Source organism: Arachis hypogaea, chromosome 3, assembly GCF_003086295.3.
Source record: "Arachis hypogaea cultivar Tifrunner chromosome 3, arahy.Tifrunner.gnm2.J5K5, whole genome shotgun sequence".
Lineage (NCBI taxonomy): Eukaryota > Viridiplantae > Streptophyta > Magnoliopsida > Fabales > Fabaceae > Arachis > Arachis hypogaea.
Genome location: NC_092038.1, coordinates 6,925,467 through 6,940,459, shown reverse-complemented (window position 1 = coordinate 6,940,459; position 14,993 = coordinate 6,925,467). Strand labels below are relative to the sequence as shown.

General features: G+C 28.0%; 2 protein-coding genes across 2 annotated transcripts; both read left to right on the top strand.

Moving 5' to 3' along the window:
* The first annotated feature begins 826 nt into the window (after positions 1-826).
* Positions 827-7,216, top strand: LOC112772178 (probable methyltransferase TCM_000168). Its single transcript, XM_072230767.1, has 5 exons — positions 827-907; positions 1,137-1,457; positions 2,886-3,134; positions 4,540-4,911; positions 7,094-7,216. Exons 1-5 carry the CDS (start codon positions 827-829, stop codon positions 7,214-7,216), a joined length of 1,146 nt encoding a protein of 381 aa, XP_072086868.1.
* A 2,289-nt stretch (positions 7,217-9,505) lies between these two features.
* On the top strand, positions 9,506-13,215 carry LOC112789177 (probable jasmonic acid carboxyl methyltransferase 1). Its single transcript, XM_025830958.2, has 5 exons — positions 9,506-9,646; positions 9,925-10,025; positions 10,154-10,558; positions 11,730-11,969; positions 12,633-13,215. The coding sequence occupies exons 1-5, from the start codon at positions 9,622-9,624 to the stop codon at positions 12,999-13,001; spliced, it is 1,140 nt and encodes a 379-aa protein (XP_025686743.1). The 5' UTR covers positions 9,506-9,621; the 3' UTR covers positions 13,002-13,215.
* Positions 13,216-14,993: the final 1,778 nt, after the last annotated feature.

Genomic DNA, 14,993 nt, shown 5'->3' with positions numbered 1-14,993 from the left:
TCAAATAATTAAAATGTGGTCAATGCCAAAAAAAATTAAATAACTAAAATGTCGTCATTTCCGCCGCGTGGCTTTTATTTTGATTCCCTGTTATGTTCTCCTTTTAACTTTTATATATACAGGGTGTAGATGGGTGACATAAAATATTAAAATCTCATGTGTCTTAATTCAGTCTTAATCTTAAATATATACCGATTTATTCTTTAGATTATAACTCAACCTTATATATGATAAAATCTAATTTTTTTTATTAAAATTATATCGGATTTAAACTAAGTAAAAATTAAAATTTTAAAATTTTAACAATAATTTATAAAAAAGATTATTTAAAAAAAATATTTCCAAAAAATTAATATCTATATTTAAACTTAAATTTGTCCATAAATTCTAATTTGATACTTCTTTGATCTATTTTCTAATTCAACAAATGTGACTAAAAATAAAATAAAAAATTTATAATTAATATAACATAATATTAGAATTAATTTAAAACATATATACTTTATTAGTTCTTTTAGAGTGCACATGGGTCGAGTAAAACCGGATTTATCTTGCCTCAAATCCGACTTTAAATAATGACCGAGTCTATTTTTTGAGACTTTTACCCGACTCTAAACCCGATAAAATTACACCAAATTAATCTCTAAAATATTCGAATTCAGACCAAATCTTTGAAGCGAACCGACCATGTACACCCCACTATATATATATATATATATATATATATATATATATATATATATATATATATATATATATATATATATGTATATATATATTATTTGATCTTTAATATTATTCCATACCATAATATCAAAGAAGAGGAATGGATAGACAGCAAGTAGTCCTCCACATGAACCATGGCATGGGAGATAATAGCTATGCTCATAACTCTATCGTTCAGCAGGTACACAACATCATCATAATATTCTCTTTATTCTCCGAAATTAAATTTGCTTATGCCCATTCATGATTGACAATGATAGAGATATTAACGTTCTCAAGTTGTTCTTATATATGACACTAATATAAGAATATAATAATTTTGACAGAAAAAGGTGATGAGGGAGGCAAAAGGCATAGTAGAAGAGAGTATGATGAGGTTATATACTATTATTCCTATTCACTGCTTTAAGGTGGCTGATTTAGGTTGTTCTTCAGGACCAAATGCTCTCCAATTGGTATCTAATGTCATCGACATTGTTGATACTACTACTTGTAACTTGAATCTCAAACCACCAATTTTTCAGTTCTTCTTGAATGATCTATTTGGGAATGATTTCAACAGCATCTTTAAATCACTCCCTCAATTCTCGGAAATCATAGAAGAAAAGAAGGGACACAAATGTGGTGCATGTTTTATTAATGCAACTCCAGGGACATTCTACAAGAGCTTATTTCCCAACAATTTCTTGCACTTTGTTCATTCCTCTTTTAGTCTTCATTGGCTTTCTCAGGTAAATAACAAATACACCCTGAGGCCTTTTTAGGAATGTATTGTCTTTTTCCAAATTTAATACTAAAATACCAGTCTTTTTTAAATTAATTACTCAAATCTCACTCTTCTTATATTGATAATTAATTATAATTAAAAATAAAAAAATAAATTAGTTGTCACCTTAGAAAAAAGATAATATTTAAACAATTAGTTCCAAAACAATGACATTTTAATAATAAATTTTGAAGACGGTGGCACGTTAGTAAAAAAATCACATATGCGGATCTAATTAACATTCATTCTAACCAAAGTATTATGGAACCACTCAGATAAAAACGTTTAAAATATTTTTTTTAAAGATGTGATTTAGTAATTAAAATTTAACACGTATAATCAATTAAATCATGTTAATTTTATTAAAATAAGCATGACAAATTAATTTAACCGAAAAAATAGTGAATTAAATTTTAATTTGATCTAAATTAATATTATTTTTTATAAAAAATAACTACAATATTCTTATTATAAAAAATGACTAAAATACTCCTATATATATATATATATTATTTTGAGAATTCTAAATTCTAGTCATTTTTTTTGTCGTCATAGAATTAGGATTTAAAGTTTTCAAAATTAATACATAATAGGAATATTTTAATTATTTTCTATAATAAGAGTATTGTAGTCATTTTCTATAAAAAAATAATATAATTTACACCATTCAAATTTTGATTCATCATTTTTTTGGTTAAATTAATTTGTTTGGCCTAATTTTGATAAAAATAACATGGTTTAAACGATTATATGTGTTAAATTTTAATTACTAAAAAACATCTTTAAAAAAAAGACGTTTTAAATGTCTTTATCTGAGTGGCTCCCAAATATTATATAATAAAAAATATACAAAAATATTATATACACACTAAAAACGCTAGCACTTAGTATATTTTTATAATCTTTTAGAAGTGATTTGCAAATTTATTCATTTGTTTGAAATGAATAAAAAATTAAAGAAATTATTTGATTCCCATATTTTATATTTTTATGAATTTATTTCATAACAATCATGTTACATAAACATAAAAAATCAGTCATTAAATTAGTTATTTATTTAAAATATATATTTAAATATAATAGACAAATTAAAAAATTAAATTTATATAAAAATATATAATAACTAATTTGATTGTTAATTGTTAGAATGCATTAATACTGTTTTTAATTATTATGTTTGTTTTGAAAGATAACAACCGATAAATATCTCATTAAATTTTTTATCTAATACACAAATTTAATTACAAATTTAATTTTTAAAAGATAAAAATTTAATTAATACTTTTATAAAATATAGAAACAAATAGAGTATGCCTGTAAAATTTTATCCGGAAAAAATCGCATACTATATATAATTTTACTCTCATAATGTATGTTTTAATTTGAATAATAGGCTCCAAAGGAGTTGGGTAATGAAGAAAATGTACACTTAACAAGCACAACTCCGCCGGCAATGCATGAAGCATATCTTGAACAATTCCAAAAGGACTTTAAACTATTTCTCAAATTACGTTCACAAGAGCTAGTGCCTAAAGGTGGGATGGTTCTCACTCTAATTGGAAGGGACAAAAGTCAGAAAACTCACGATATCAGAACTGCTTGGAGCCTAATTGGCACAACACTCAATGACATGGTCTTGGAGGTACATGTAAAATTACAGATTACAAAATACAAATATAACCTAGGGTGTGTCTAAAATTATATATTCGAGTAAATGTGATTTTCGATTTCTAACTATTTATTTAAAAAAATATATTTTTTTATAATTTAAAATTTTTTAATGAATTTTTAATTATCTAAGTAACTAATTTAAAGGATTTCTATAAATGATGACCTACTGATATGTTGTTAGGAATCGTTTAGACCAGTAATAAAAACCATTTAAATAATTAATTACTTAAATAATTAAAAATTAATTAAATATTTTAAAATTATGAAAAAACTGCTTTATTTTTTAAATAAATGATAAAAAAGACATTTATTCTATATATTATTCAAATGACTAATTTTACTCTATATAATTTATGTTTAAAGTTTTTCTAAATTTAGAAATGAAAAATTATACCATCCCAACTAGGTAATCAATAAGGCTCTAGTAAACAAGTATTTTTGAATTGTATTTTATATTAATTAATTGTCATTAATTTTTAATTATTTAAATTTTATTTTTTAAAAATTATAAAATTAATAATTATTAATTATAATTATTTAAAGTTAGTTGGTTACTATACTTTTTCAAAAATAATTAGTAGAATATAAATGTATGTATGTATAATATGTGTGGTATGAGCACATGTATGTTTTGTAGTGTCTGCCATTCACATATGTCTAGTACAAAAACATTACATTAATAGTAACTTTTGGTGGAGAGACAGATTAAAAGATTGATATTAAGAAACAGAGATTAAGAGATATAGATTAAAATAAATTTTAGTATTCTGTTTGGTGCAAAGTGGGAGACAGAAATTAAAATAAGAATAAAATTCTAATTTAATTTGTAAAAAGATTAAAATTGGAATTAATTAATTAAAATGAAGGTATTTAAGTATAAAATGTTATTAAAGTTTTAATTTATGCCTCTAAAAATTTCAATCCCCTGTGTCTCCACTTTTTAGAAGTATTGAAATACTAAAATTTTAGAGACAGAGACAGAAATTTTAGTATCAGTCTCTAAACCAACAAACATAATACTAAGTTTCAATCTCCTAATCTCTGTCTCACTCAATATCTCAAAACAAACGCTAACAAGATAATATTTCTCTACTATCAAGATATTAATTCCCAATAAACTAACGTCTTGCACTATAATTATGTTATAGAACAAGATAATAATTTATTAAATTATATATTTTTCTTTCAAGTTCTTTTTACTTTCTAAAAGTGTAACTATCTTTTTTAAAAAAGAAAGACAAATTTCCAAAAAAAAAACAAATTTTAATGATTTTCACTATAACAGTTTGGTTTGTAACTTTGTATAGTTATGTTACATCTAGAATTCAAAATTTGCACTATAGTAACATATTTCAATGTTATTTAATTTGTTGTAGAATTTGATTGAAGCTATAAAATTAGAATCCTTTGATTTGCCATTGTATAACCCAACAATAGAGGAAGCTAAAGAAGTAATTGAGGATGAAGGATCTTTCACCCTTCAAAGGTTGGAATCTGTCATACTGGATTGGAGTACAAACATAAAGGAAGCTGTTGATGATGACAACAATAATAATCTTGATCTAAATACGAAGGCAGAGTTTACAACTAAATTCATTAGAGCTGCATTAGAACCTCTTTTGAAGGCAAAATTTGGAGAAGAAATCATGGACGAGCTTTTTGTGAGATATAAGAATAAGATTGTTCAATTAATAATGGGGGTTAAAATATTGGAATTTCCTACTCTCATAATATCACTGATAAAGAAGGTTTGAAGGAATGCAATAACATAAACAATGTATTCGTTTAATTTGTTCTTATTTATCTTCTTCTTCAATAATGTGTAACAAAATAAGTACATTAAAATTAATAACTACTATGTATCTTCTTTAGTGTATTGTGTATTATATTATCTTCACGTGTGTATTGGGACTTATTATGCCATATCATGAATTAACTATTATCTTCTACAATATGTCTCTTCTTCGTGGTCATGATATCTATGTCCTTTTTTCCTCGAGTGCATATGTTACATTAAATATCTCTCTTAGCTTGAATGATCTAGATCCATATCATCACTTATATTTTTGGTCACTGATTTTTCATCTAAATAGAATCAAGTCACATGTAGGATGGTGAAAGAAATGATTACATCCTTTTCAAATTAATTGGCTTTTTTATTTATAAAGCTTATTTAAGAAATTAATTTATTTAAATTTTTGTATAAATACATTAAATTTTAAAATTAAAAAAAATAAATATTTCTGATTTTTTATTCCATGACTAGAAAATGGTTCCACCACATGTGAATACCAATAGGAAAAATGCTACAAAGCTAAAATTTATTATTTTTAGTTAATAAAAACTAATAATATTTAAAAGTGTGTGCTATAAATATGTTATTAGAATATTAAATTAAAAAATGAATTAATAATTAAAAATATTAATAAAAAAATAATAAATTTTAATTTATTGATTTTTAAACTTTTTTTATTAATTTTTATCAATAATTAATTATTAATATTTTAAAATTATAAATTAAAAAATTAGATCAATAACTAAAATGTTAATAAAAATTAAATTCGGCTTACCTTAAACTTTTCTCTGTCAAGACTCAAGACAGACAATGCACATGGACCGCGGTTGCAAATAAATTAATGCGCGGAGAATGAAAGTTTGCTTCATATTATCTTTTCTATAAATCCATTAAATTTTAAATAAATTTGAGAAAGAAGAAATATTCTCCATAGAATAACTTTTTACGAGCGACCTAGTGATTTATGAAGAACATATGATCTGTTGAGTTGTTGTGTTTTGTGTATCAAATATATTTTAGACATAATATTTATTGATATTTGTATGATGTGTATGTCTGATGTGTCTAATTATATTTTAATAAAATAAAATAAAAATTTAAATATATTCAATTACAGCTAAATATTATATTATATGTTAGTGTATTTAATTTTATTTTTTTAATATATATTTCTAAAATAAAATATTAAAAATAATTAAAAAATTAATTTATATTTTAATATTAATAAAATAATAAAATATTATTATAATTTATCTAAAAATATTTTATATTTTATATATTTGTATGTCTTTATATTTTATAAAATTTTAAAATTTGGATGTTAACGTATTTCGTATGATAGGTATTGTGTCGCATCCGTCTCTATATCATAACTAGTAATAGTGGTCTCGCCTCATGTGAATATCAAACAGGGAAAGTTCTTTTTTTGCTGGTTATATATGAAAGTAAGCATCATCTCATGCCACGTGTTTACATGTTAGCGTAACGCATGTACAAAGATTTTTTTGTTAGAGATGGCAAAATTTTTTGAAATGTGGAAATTTTTGTGGAGACTGTTTTGAATGAGAATTTAATTGTGAAAATTTTTTTCTGTGAAGATAGAGATAGAGGACAATTCTCTCGTTTTATTTTCGCTAATTTCTGAAATTCATAAATTTACTGAATTGTTTTTAATAATTTATTTCTTATATATATTTTTTAGTCATTTCACATATATATATATATATATATATAGAAACTCAAAACTACTCCTAATCCTCATTTGCATAACTATTCTTCAATTTAAAAATTTTTAATGTTGTCCATACTTCATCCAATCTTTTTACAGCCACCCTCTCGCCGCTCTCCCTTCTCACAGCATTGTCACACCTCACTGTGCTATGATCCTCACCACGTCGTGCTTTTTATTTACGGTATTCCTTTTCCTAATTTTATCGTCGTGTCTATTCTCCACTCTGTTGCTGCGTTTCTCACCTTATCCACTTCTCTATCCTCTGGCTCGCTGTTGCGTCCCCCCATTGCGGTCATTTCGAAAGAAGTCACTATCTTGTTGTTTAGACTTTTTGTATAAAATCTTGTTATTTTTGTATAGAATGAATACTTACACCTCTATTCATATGAAAATTAATAATTAGTTAGAACTATCAGATAGATGGGGAATAGGGTCCCCGCAGAAAATGGGGCCTGTGAGGAATGGGAATGGAGAGCAATATTCTCCCACGGCGAGGAACGGGGACAGGGACAGGGACAGGGAGTAAATCTGGGGCCGGGGATGGAGAACAGGGAGGCATCCCCCGCCCCCCGCCCTGCCCCATTGACATCCCTACTTTTGGTTTACGGGACGTTGTTCCAACTTCGAATTAATACTCAAAATGACCTTTGAAATTTGACTCCTAATTTAATTTAATTTTCAAAGCTGACTCAAATTATACCCTAAAATTTTAACGTGTGCCTCAAGTTGGTTCTTTTATCCATTTCTATCGCCGAAAAAATGACGTGATAAATTTAGTTGACACCTGACAGTGGCACAAGAAAAACGACGTCGTTTTTTCAAAAACTTAATTCCCTATTCCTTCATCATTATAAGGGGTCAAATCTCCATGATGCCAAATTCAAACAAACTAACAAAAAGTTCTTGCAACATCCTTTTACTACTGTCGGAATAATCAACTTCTAAATAAGCCACTTCAATTATATGAAAACTTTTTTTATTTTCTATTTATGAATGCAATGCAGAAAAAGTGAAGAAAAGTAGAGCAGCACTCATGACGGTAGTGGGACTGAGGTGGGGGCGATGAGGTTAATGGGGAGGGGTCACTGGCATCAATGGTTTTGAGAATGTGGAAGGGACTCTTGACGAAGGAAGAGGGTGAGTTGAGGTTGTAGTGTTACACTGAAATTCTATCCCTCATTCTTTTTCAATAATAATAATAATTAAGAATCAGTTCGAAATGAAATGGAAGAAGTAGAAGAGGATGTGGTTGTTGTGAATGAACCAATTGCTTATGTGTGTGTGATGAAAGTGATGATGATTACTTGATGATTGAAAATGGGTTGGAGAAAAGTCATGGCTGCTTGAGGAGGAGGAAGAAGAGGGAGAGTAAAACGACGTCGTTTTGGAACAAATAGCAAAACGACGTCGTTTAATTGTACCAGGTCAGCTTTCCGGTGATGGAAATGAACGGAAGAGCCAACTTGAGGTACGCGTTAAAATTTTAAGGTACAATTTGAGTCAATTGAAAATTTAAAAGTTAAATTGAATTGGAGTTCAAATTTCAGGGATCATTTTAAATATTAACTCTCCGACTTTTGATTTGACACGTCAATATTTGTGTTTTTGTTTGGAAGAAGAGCGATTAATAAATTCTACACCCTTCTCCGCTCCGCTACCAAATCATAGATCTTCCAGAGAAGATCAAAGCGAATGAGCTCACTCGATTCGCTTTGGTCTTCTCTCTATCTGGAGTCTCTTTAACAGGAAATGGAACTCCATAGAGATCTTTAAATCTTTTAAAATAAACATTGGTAAAGTAATAAAGTAAAAAATTAATTATGAATAATTTTATAATTTTTATAAAATGTGTGTTATTATTTTAATTTAAAAATAATTAATTTTTTTACTATTTTGCTAATTTTTTAAGAGATTCGAATTAATTAGTGTTAAACATGTTGTTAAGAGTTAGAATAGTGTGAGCTGGTGAGTGAAACTAAAGGTCACTTTGAATAAATAATTTAATTAATTAAAAAAAATTTAAAATATAAAGATTTATATTAAAAATAATTTATAAATAAATTATTTTATATTTAAAAAATTATAAAAATATTTATTTTAAAGTTGTTTAATAAATAAAAATAATAAAATAATTTAAAAAAAAGTTAAATTTTTGAGTTTTGATTTCTTTAAAAAATTTTAAATAAATTTTTAAAAAATTAAAAATATATTTAAAAAAATATACCAAATATTATTAATATAATTTTTTATAAATAAAAATTTTAAAAAATAATTTTTTAAACTTTTCATACATACCTTAAATGGTGAGGTTTAGGTCTTGAGTCCATACAATGGTTTTTTTTTGTCAGTATGTTATGAGTGTGAATTATATGATAAAAATATAAGTTTGGAGATTTTTTTTTAATAGAATGAAAGAGATATTAATAAAAGTAGGATTTACATTTTAAATAATAATAAAATAATAAAAATAACTATAAAAAAAATTATATTCTCTTTATACCATTCATATCTGTACACTAGAGTGTCCAGCCCCATAATAACAAGGGCGGTTTAGAATTTGTAAGGTGACGTGTGAATCCCATTTCAAAGTTTGAATTCTAGCAGTGGAGGTTTGAATTCTAGCAGTGATGACTGAATTAGTGTATGTCAAATTGTCAAGTGTGTTTGTAGGACCAAAAAGAAAGAAAGAAAGAGCTGTCCCACAATTCACACGCGTTACAGTCCAAACTTGACACGTAGTGTTAACTTTGCAAGGTTATGTTCGGTGTCCTCACAAGAGAGAAAATGAAAAGTTTGCTTCATATTATCATATATGGAAAAGTCTATATTTAAAAAAAAAAAAAGTGCAACAATCTATAAAATGGATATAGAGGCTAGTTGCCTTGTTTCATTCATCAGATCCGAATTCATAACACAAGCAGTGAACAAGTGATGAGCAGCTTAATTAAGAGAACACGTAAGTATATATGGTATAACATATAGGATCATTTTCTCTCTTTTTTTTTTTACGATGATGTTACGTGTGTATTAAAATTAGTTATTAATATAAAATATATTAAAATATAAATATATATTAAAAATAAATTAAATTATATATATATTAATAATTAATTTTTGTAATTGATTTTAGTATATAAGTAATATTTTTATTTTTCTTATTCAGTAATTTCACGTGATTAATTAGTTTTATATATATATTTGGTTTGATCATATTATTGTTCCACATCATGACAGAAGACAAAGACTTAGGAAAAGGAATGGATAGGCAGCAAGTGGTCCTCCACATGAACCATGGCATGGGAGATAATAGCTATGCTCATAACTCTATCATTCAGGTATACAACATACTAATAATAATAATAATAATATTCTCTTTATTCTCTGAAATTAAATTTGCTTATGTCGATTCATGATTGACAATGATAGATATTAACATTCTTATATATGAATATAATTTTAACAGAAAAAGGTGATGAGGGAGGCAAAAGGCATAGTAGAAGAGAGTATCAAGAGGTTATATACTATTATTCCTATTCATTGTTTTAAGGTGGCTGACTTAGGCTGTTCTTCGGGACCAAATGCTCTTCAAATGGTATCTAATGTCATCGACATTGTTGATACTACTACTTCTAACTTGAATCTCAAACCACCGGTTTTTCAATTCTTCTTGAATGATCTATTTGGGAATGACTTCAATAGCATCTTTAAATCACTCCCTCAATTCTCGGAAATCATAGAAGAAGAGAAGGGACACAAATTGGGTCCATGTTTTATCAATGCAACTCCAGGGACATTCTACAAGAGGCTATTTCCTAACAATTTCTCCCACTTTGTTCATTCCTCTTTTAGTCTTCATTGGCTTTCTCAGGTAAGCACATATATGCACCAAAGGGACCTAATCCATGTTAATTACAACCAAAATATTATATAATATATAAAAATAGAGTAATATTATATAACTAGTAAATATTATTTTTTATTCGTATTTGGCCAACAATATATTTACAAAAATTTTATACATAAGAAATATATAATTTACACGTATATTTATCATAATTTTGTATATATAAATCAATACAATTTTTACTTATTTTTTTTAAATTTGCATCTATAAATTAGTAAAATTTATTTGTCAAAAATATATTAATATTTGTTCTAGTTAAATAATAATTAAAAATATTAAAAATTATTATTTGTTCTAGTTAAATAATAATTAAAAATATTAAAAATTATTAGTCCCAAAAATTTCTCTAAAAAAATATATATAACACTTTAAATATTTTTTTTTCTAACATACTTTTATCTCTCCAAAAATTTTGTAAATTCTATTTGATTTCTTTTATTTATATTTGGTTGCACACTTACATTGATTACTCCTCAATATTTATCTTAAAATATTCAATGTTATATATGTTATGTTTCTGCTGTAAATTGAGAAATAATACTAAATTGAAAATCGCTAAATTTTAAGTTAGCTTAATTATTTTATCAGTCTTTATAATTTTATTAAAATTTTATTACAAAAGTTTACAAATTTATAATTAAGTCCATATATTTATATAAAATTTTAATTAGATTTTGTTAACTTTTTTTTTGTCACGAAATATTCTTGAAATATACACATTTTTTGAATTTGATTTAGGATAAATTGTTATAATGTTATAAAAGTAAATATTCTAAGATTATTGCTGTTCGTTTCGAAAGATAACAAGTAGCTAGCTAAGTAAACATGTAATTATTTTTTTTATGCTATATAAAAATTTAATTACAAACTTTTAACTACAAAGGCTATAGCTCAAATAATATAATCTTTTCATATTTATCTAGAGATCGCGACTTTGAGTCTCACTCCTAATTTTGAAAAAAAAAAAAACCTACAAGAGGCTATTTCCCAACGGTTCCTTACACTTTACTTGTTCTTCATTGGCTTTCCTCAGGTTAAAAAAAGAAAAATCACGTCACACACAAATTAAAGTGATGATCAAACCCATATATTCAATGATTTTACTCTCCTCATGTTTGTTTTCTTCAACATGTAGGTTCCAAAGAAGTTGTTTAATAAGGAAAATATACATTTAACAAGCACAAGTCCTCCAAGAATGCACAAAGCATATCTTGAACAATTCCAAAACGACTTTAAATTATTTCTGAAATTACGTTCACAAGAGCTGGTGTCAGAAGGTGGGATGGTTCTGACTCTATTTGGAAGGGAGGAAACTCGTGACATGAGAACTGCTTGGAGGCTATTTGGCGTAACACTCAATGACATGCTCTTAGAGGTACATATAAATATATAATTACATATATTATATATATAAACAGCGTATCTAGGTATCCTTTAAAAATAGATATTTAAATTAATTAAATAATATTATTTGAATAAAAAAAGGTAAAAAATTCGAACCCACAACTTCTTAGGTATGTACGGAGAGACTATGTTATTTGAATTATAACTCATTGGCAATGATCATTATTATTTACTACTCATCTATCAAATATATTAAATAAATATATAGAAAAAATTTATTTATAATTTATTAGATCTTAGACCCATTTAAATTTTCAACCCAATTTACATTTTTAATTTATTAAACAGTTCGTTAATAGGATTTATTTGGACTATGCTAGCTAGACTTTTGAATACATATCAAATTCAGTCATCTAAACAAGTCTTTAATAAAACATAAAAAAAGTTTAGATTGAATAATTATAATATATGTCTTACTTTTTTCTGCCTTGTTTCCATCATCTCAATTATGTCCATAGCATATACCACCAATAAAAGTTGTACATATTTTTTCTGTCTTATTTACTTAGCTTATTGAATGTGTAGGATCTTTTATGGCATTTTGGTTTGCATAGAGTTATGCTTTATCTAGAATTCAAATTTGCACCATAATAAGATATTGTAATAATGGTATTTATTATTTAATTTGTTGTAGAATTTGATCGAAGAGACAAAATTGGAGTCGTTTAATTTACCATTGTATGACCCAACAATAGAGGAAGCTAAAGAAGTAATTGAGGATGAAGGATCTTTCACTCTTCAAAGGCTAGAATCTGTGATAATGGGTTGGGATGGAAACATAAACGAAGGTGTTGATGACAACAATAAACTTGATCTAAATATGAGGGCACAGTTTATAACCAAACAACAAAGAGCTGCTTTAGAACCACTTTTGAAGGCACAATTTGGAGAAAATGTGATGGACGAATTGTTTCTCAGGTTTAAGAATAAAGTTGCCGAATTGATGGAGGAAAAGATATTGGAATTTCCTACTCTCATAATCTCGCTAATTAAGAAGGCTTAGCTTGAAGGGATGAAGTACCATAAAATTACTATATTTTTATTGAATGTTTTTTTTTCCTTCTTTAGAATGCCTCTTATGCACTATATAGCCAATAAACATAATATTATTGGATAAATATAAATAAATTTTGAAGAGAAAACTTTTACATTCTCAATAAACATAACAACTGTTCAATCTTTTGAGAGAGACCCTCAATAAAATTTATTATTTTTAATTTGCAGTTAGTCAATAATATTTAGAAATATAAAGTAAAAGTATATTGTTTATACTGATGTTTGAATTTTTCTCCTAAAATAATGGGTGTAAACTCAAGTGCAATCGACTTTACACTTGCGGTACATAGCCGGTCCCAAGCCCGGATAAAGGAGGAGGGTTGTGTTAGGTCTTCGGCAACCAACGTAAAAATATAGCCGAACCCCCCATGACATGAATCAAAGACATTATTGCGCTAAAGCTAGGTCGTTACCCAGAAGTAACGCGCCGTATGGCTCGAGTACGGTGTCAAAGCAAGAGCCGCTGCATCGGTGCCCGGATGTAGTGTTAAATGAGCAAGGGTTCTCGCGTTTTCGTGAACGGACGAGGGTAAATAAGCTAGTTCACAAAGGAAAAGGTAAAGGTCGAAGCGGCAAAATGTTGAGATTTGGGACATGGAACATAGGCACTCTAACAGGAAAGTCCATGGAGGTGGTGGACACCATGACAAGGAGGAAGATTAACATTATGTGCCTACAAGAAACGAAATGGGTTGGTGCAAAGGCTAGGGAGTTGGATTCTTCTGGTTTCAAACTTTGGTATACAGGAAAGGTGAAGAATAGGAATGGAGTTGGAATAATTGTGGATAAGCAGTGGAAGAAGGACGTAGTTGATGTCAAGAGGGTGGGAGATCGGATCATCTCTATCAAACTTGTAGTGGAGGGAGGTGCTTTCCATGTGATTAGCGCCTATGCACCGCAAGTGGGTTCGGATGAACAACACAAGATAAGGTTTTGGGAGGATCTAGAGAGTTTGGTTCAAGGCATACCTTTGGGAGATAAGATTTTCTTAGGAGGAGATTTAAATGGCCATGTTGGGAGAGAAGTGACTGGATATGGGAGTATTCACGGAGGCCATGGTTTCGGGGTGATCAATGCCGAGGGTAAAACTATTTTGGACTTTTCCTCAACTTTTGATCTTCTCATCGCAAATACATATTTTAAAAAGAGAGACGAACATCTTATAACCTATAAGAGTGGCATGACAAGCTCTCAAATCGACTTCTTCTTGTTGAGGAGAGTCGACCGGAAATTTTGCATTAACTGTAAAATTATCCCGGGAGAGAGTTTGACAACACAACATAGGGTGCTCGTCATGGATTTTCGCGTTGAGCAAAAGTTGAGGAAAAGACATCATACGAAGAACCCAAGGACGAGGTGGTGGCGGATGAAAGGTGAGGAACAAAGAAGCTTCCTAAGACGGGTAGGAGAAGAGGCAAAGTGGGATGGGAATGGAAGCGCGGAAGAGATGTGGAGGGAGATCGCAGAAGTTATTAGAAGAACAGCAAAAGAAAGTTTTGGTGAATCTAAAGGAATAGGACCAAGAGACAAGGAGTCCTGGTGGTGGAATGCGAGTATACAAGAAAAGATAAAGATAAAAAGAGAATGCTTTAAAGAGTGGTCTTTATGCCGCAATGCAGATAACTGGGAAAAATATAAGGCGGCTAAGAAAGAGACAAAAGTGGATGTAAGTGAAGCAAGAACAAGAGCATATGAGGGTCTCTACCAGTCTTTGGGCACGAAAGAAGGAGAAAAAGGTATATATAGAATTGCAAAGAGTCGGGAAAGAAGAACGAGAGATTTGGATCAGGTTAAGTGCATAAAGGATAAGGATGGAGAGGTGTTGGCTCAAAAGGAGAAGATTAATGAAAGGTGGAAGAGCTACTTCTATGAGTTATTTAATGAGGGACAGAAGACTCTTCCGAGCCTTGGTCGATTATGCACAAGGGAAGAAGATCAA

Coding starts and splice junctions, on each gene's coding strand:
- LOC112772178 (XM_072230767.1), top strand. CDS start 827: ATGGATAGACAGCAAGTAGTCCTCCACATGAACCATGGCATGGGAGAT. Junction 908..1,136: donor ATAACTCTATCGTTCAGCAG/GTACACAACATC, acceptor CACTGCTTTAAG/GTGGCTGATTTAGGTTGTTC. Junction 3,135..4,539: donor TCAATGACATGGTCTTGGAG/GTACATGTAAAA, acceptor AATTTGTTGTAG/AATTTGATTGAAGCTATAAA.
- LOC112789177 (XM_025830958.2), top strand. CDS start 9,622: ATGAGCAGCTTAATTAAGAGAACAC. Junction 10,559..11,729: donor GTCTTCATTGGCTTTCTCAG/GTAAGCACATAT, acceptor TTCAACATGTAG/GTTCCAAAGAAGTTGTTTAA. Junction 11,970..12,632: donor TCAATGACATGCTCTTAGAG/GTACATATAAAT, acceptor AATTTGTTGTAG/AATTTGATCGAAGAGACAAA.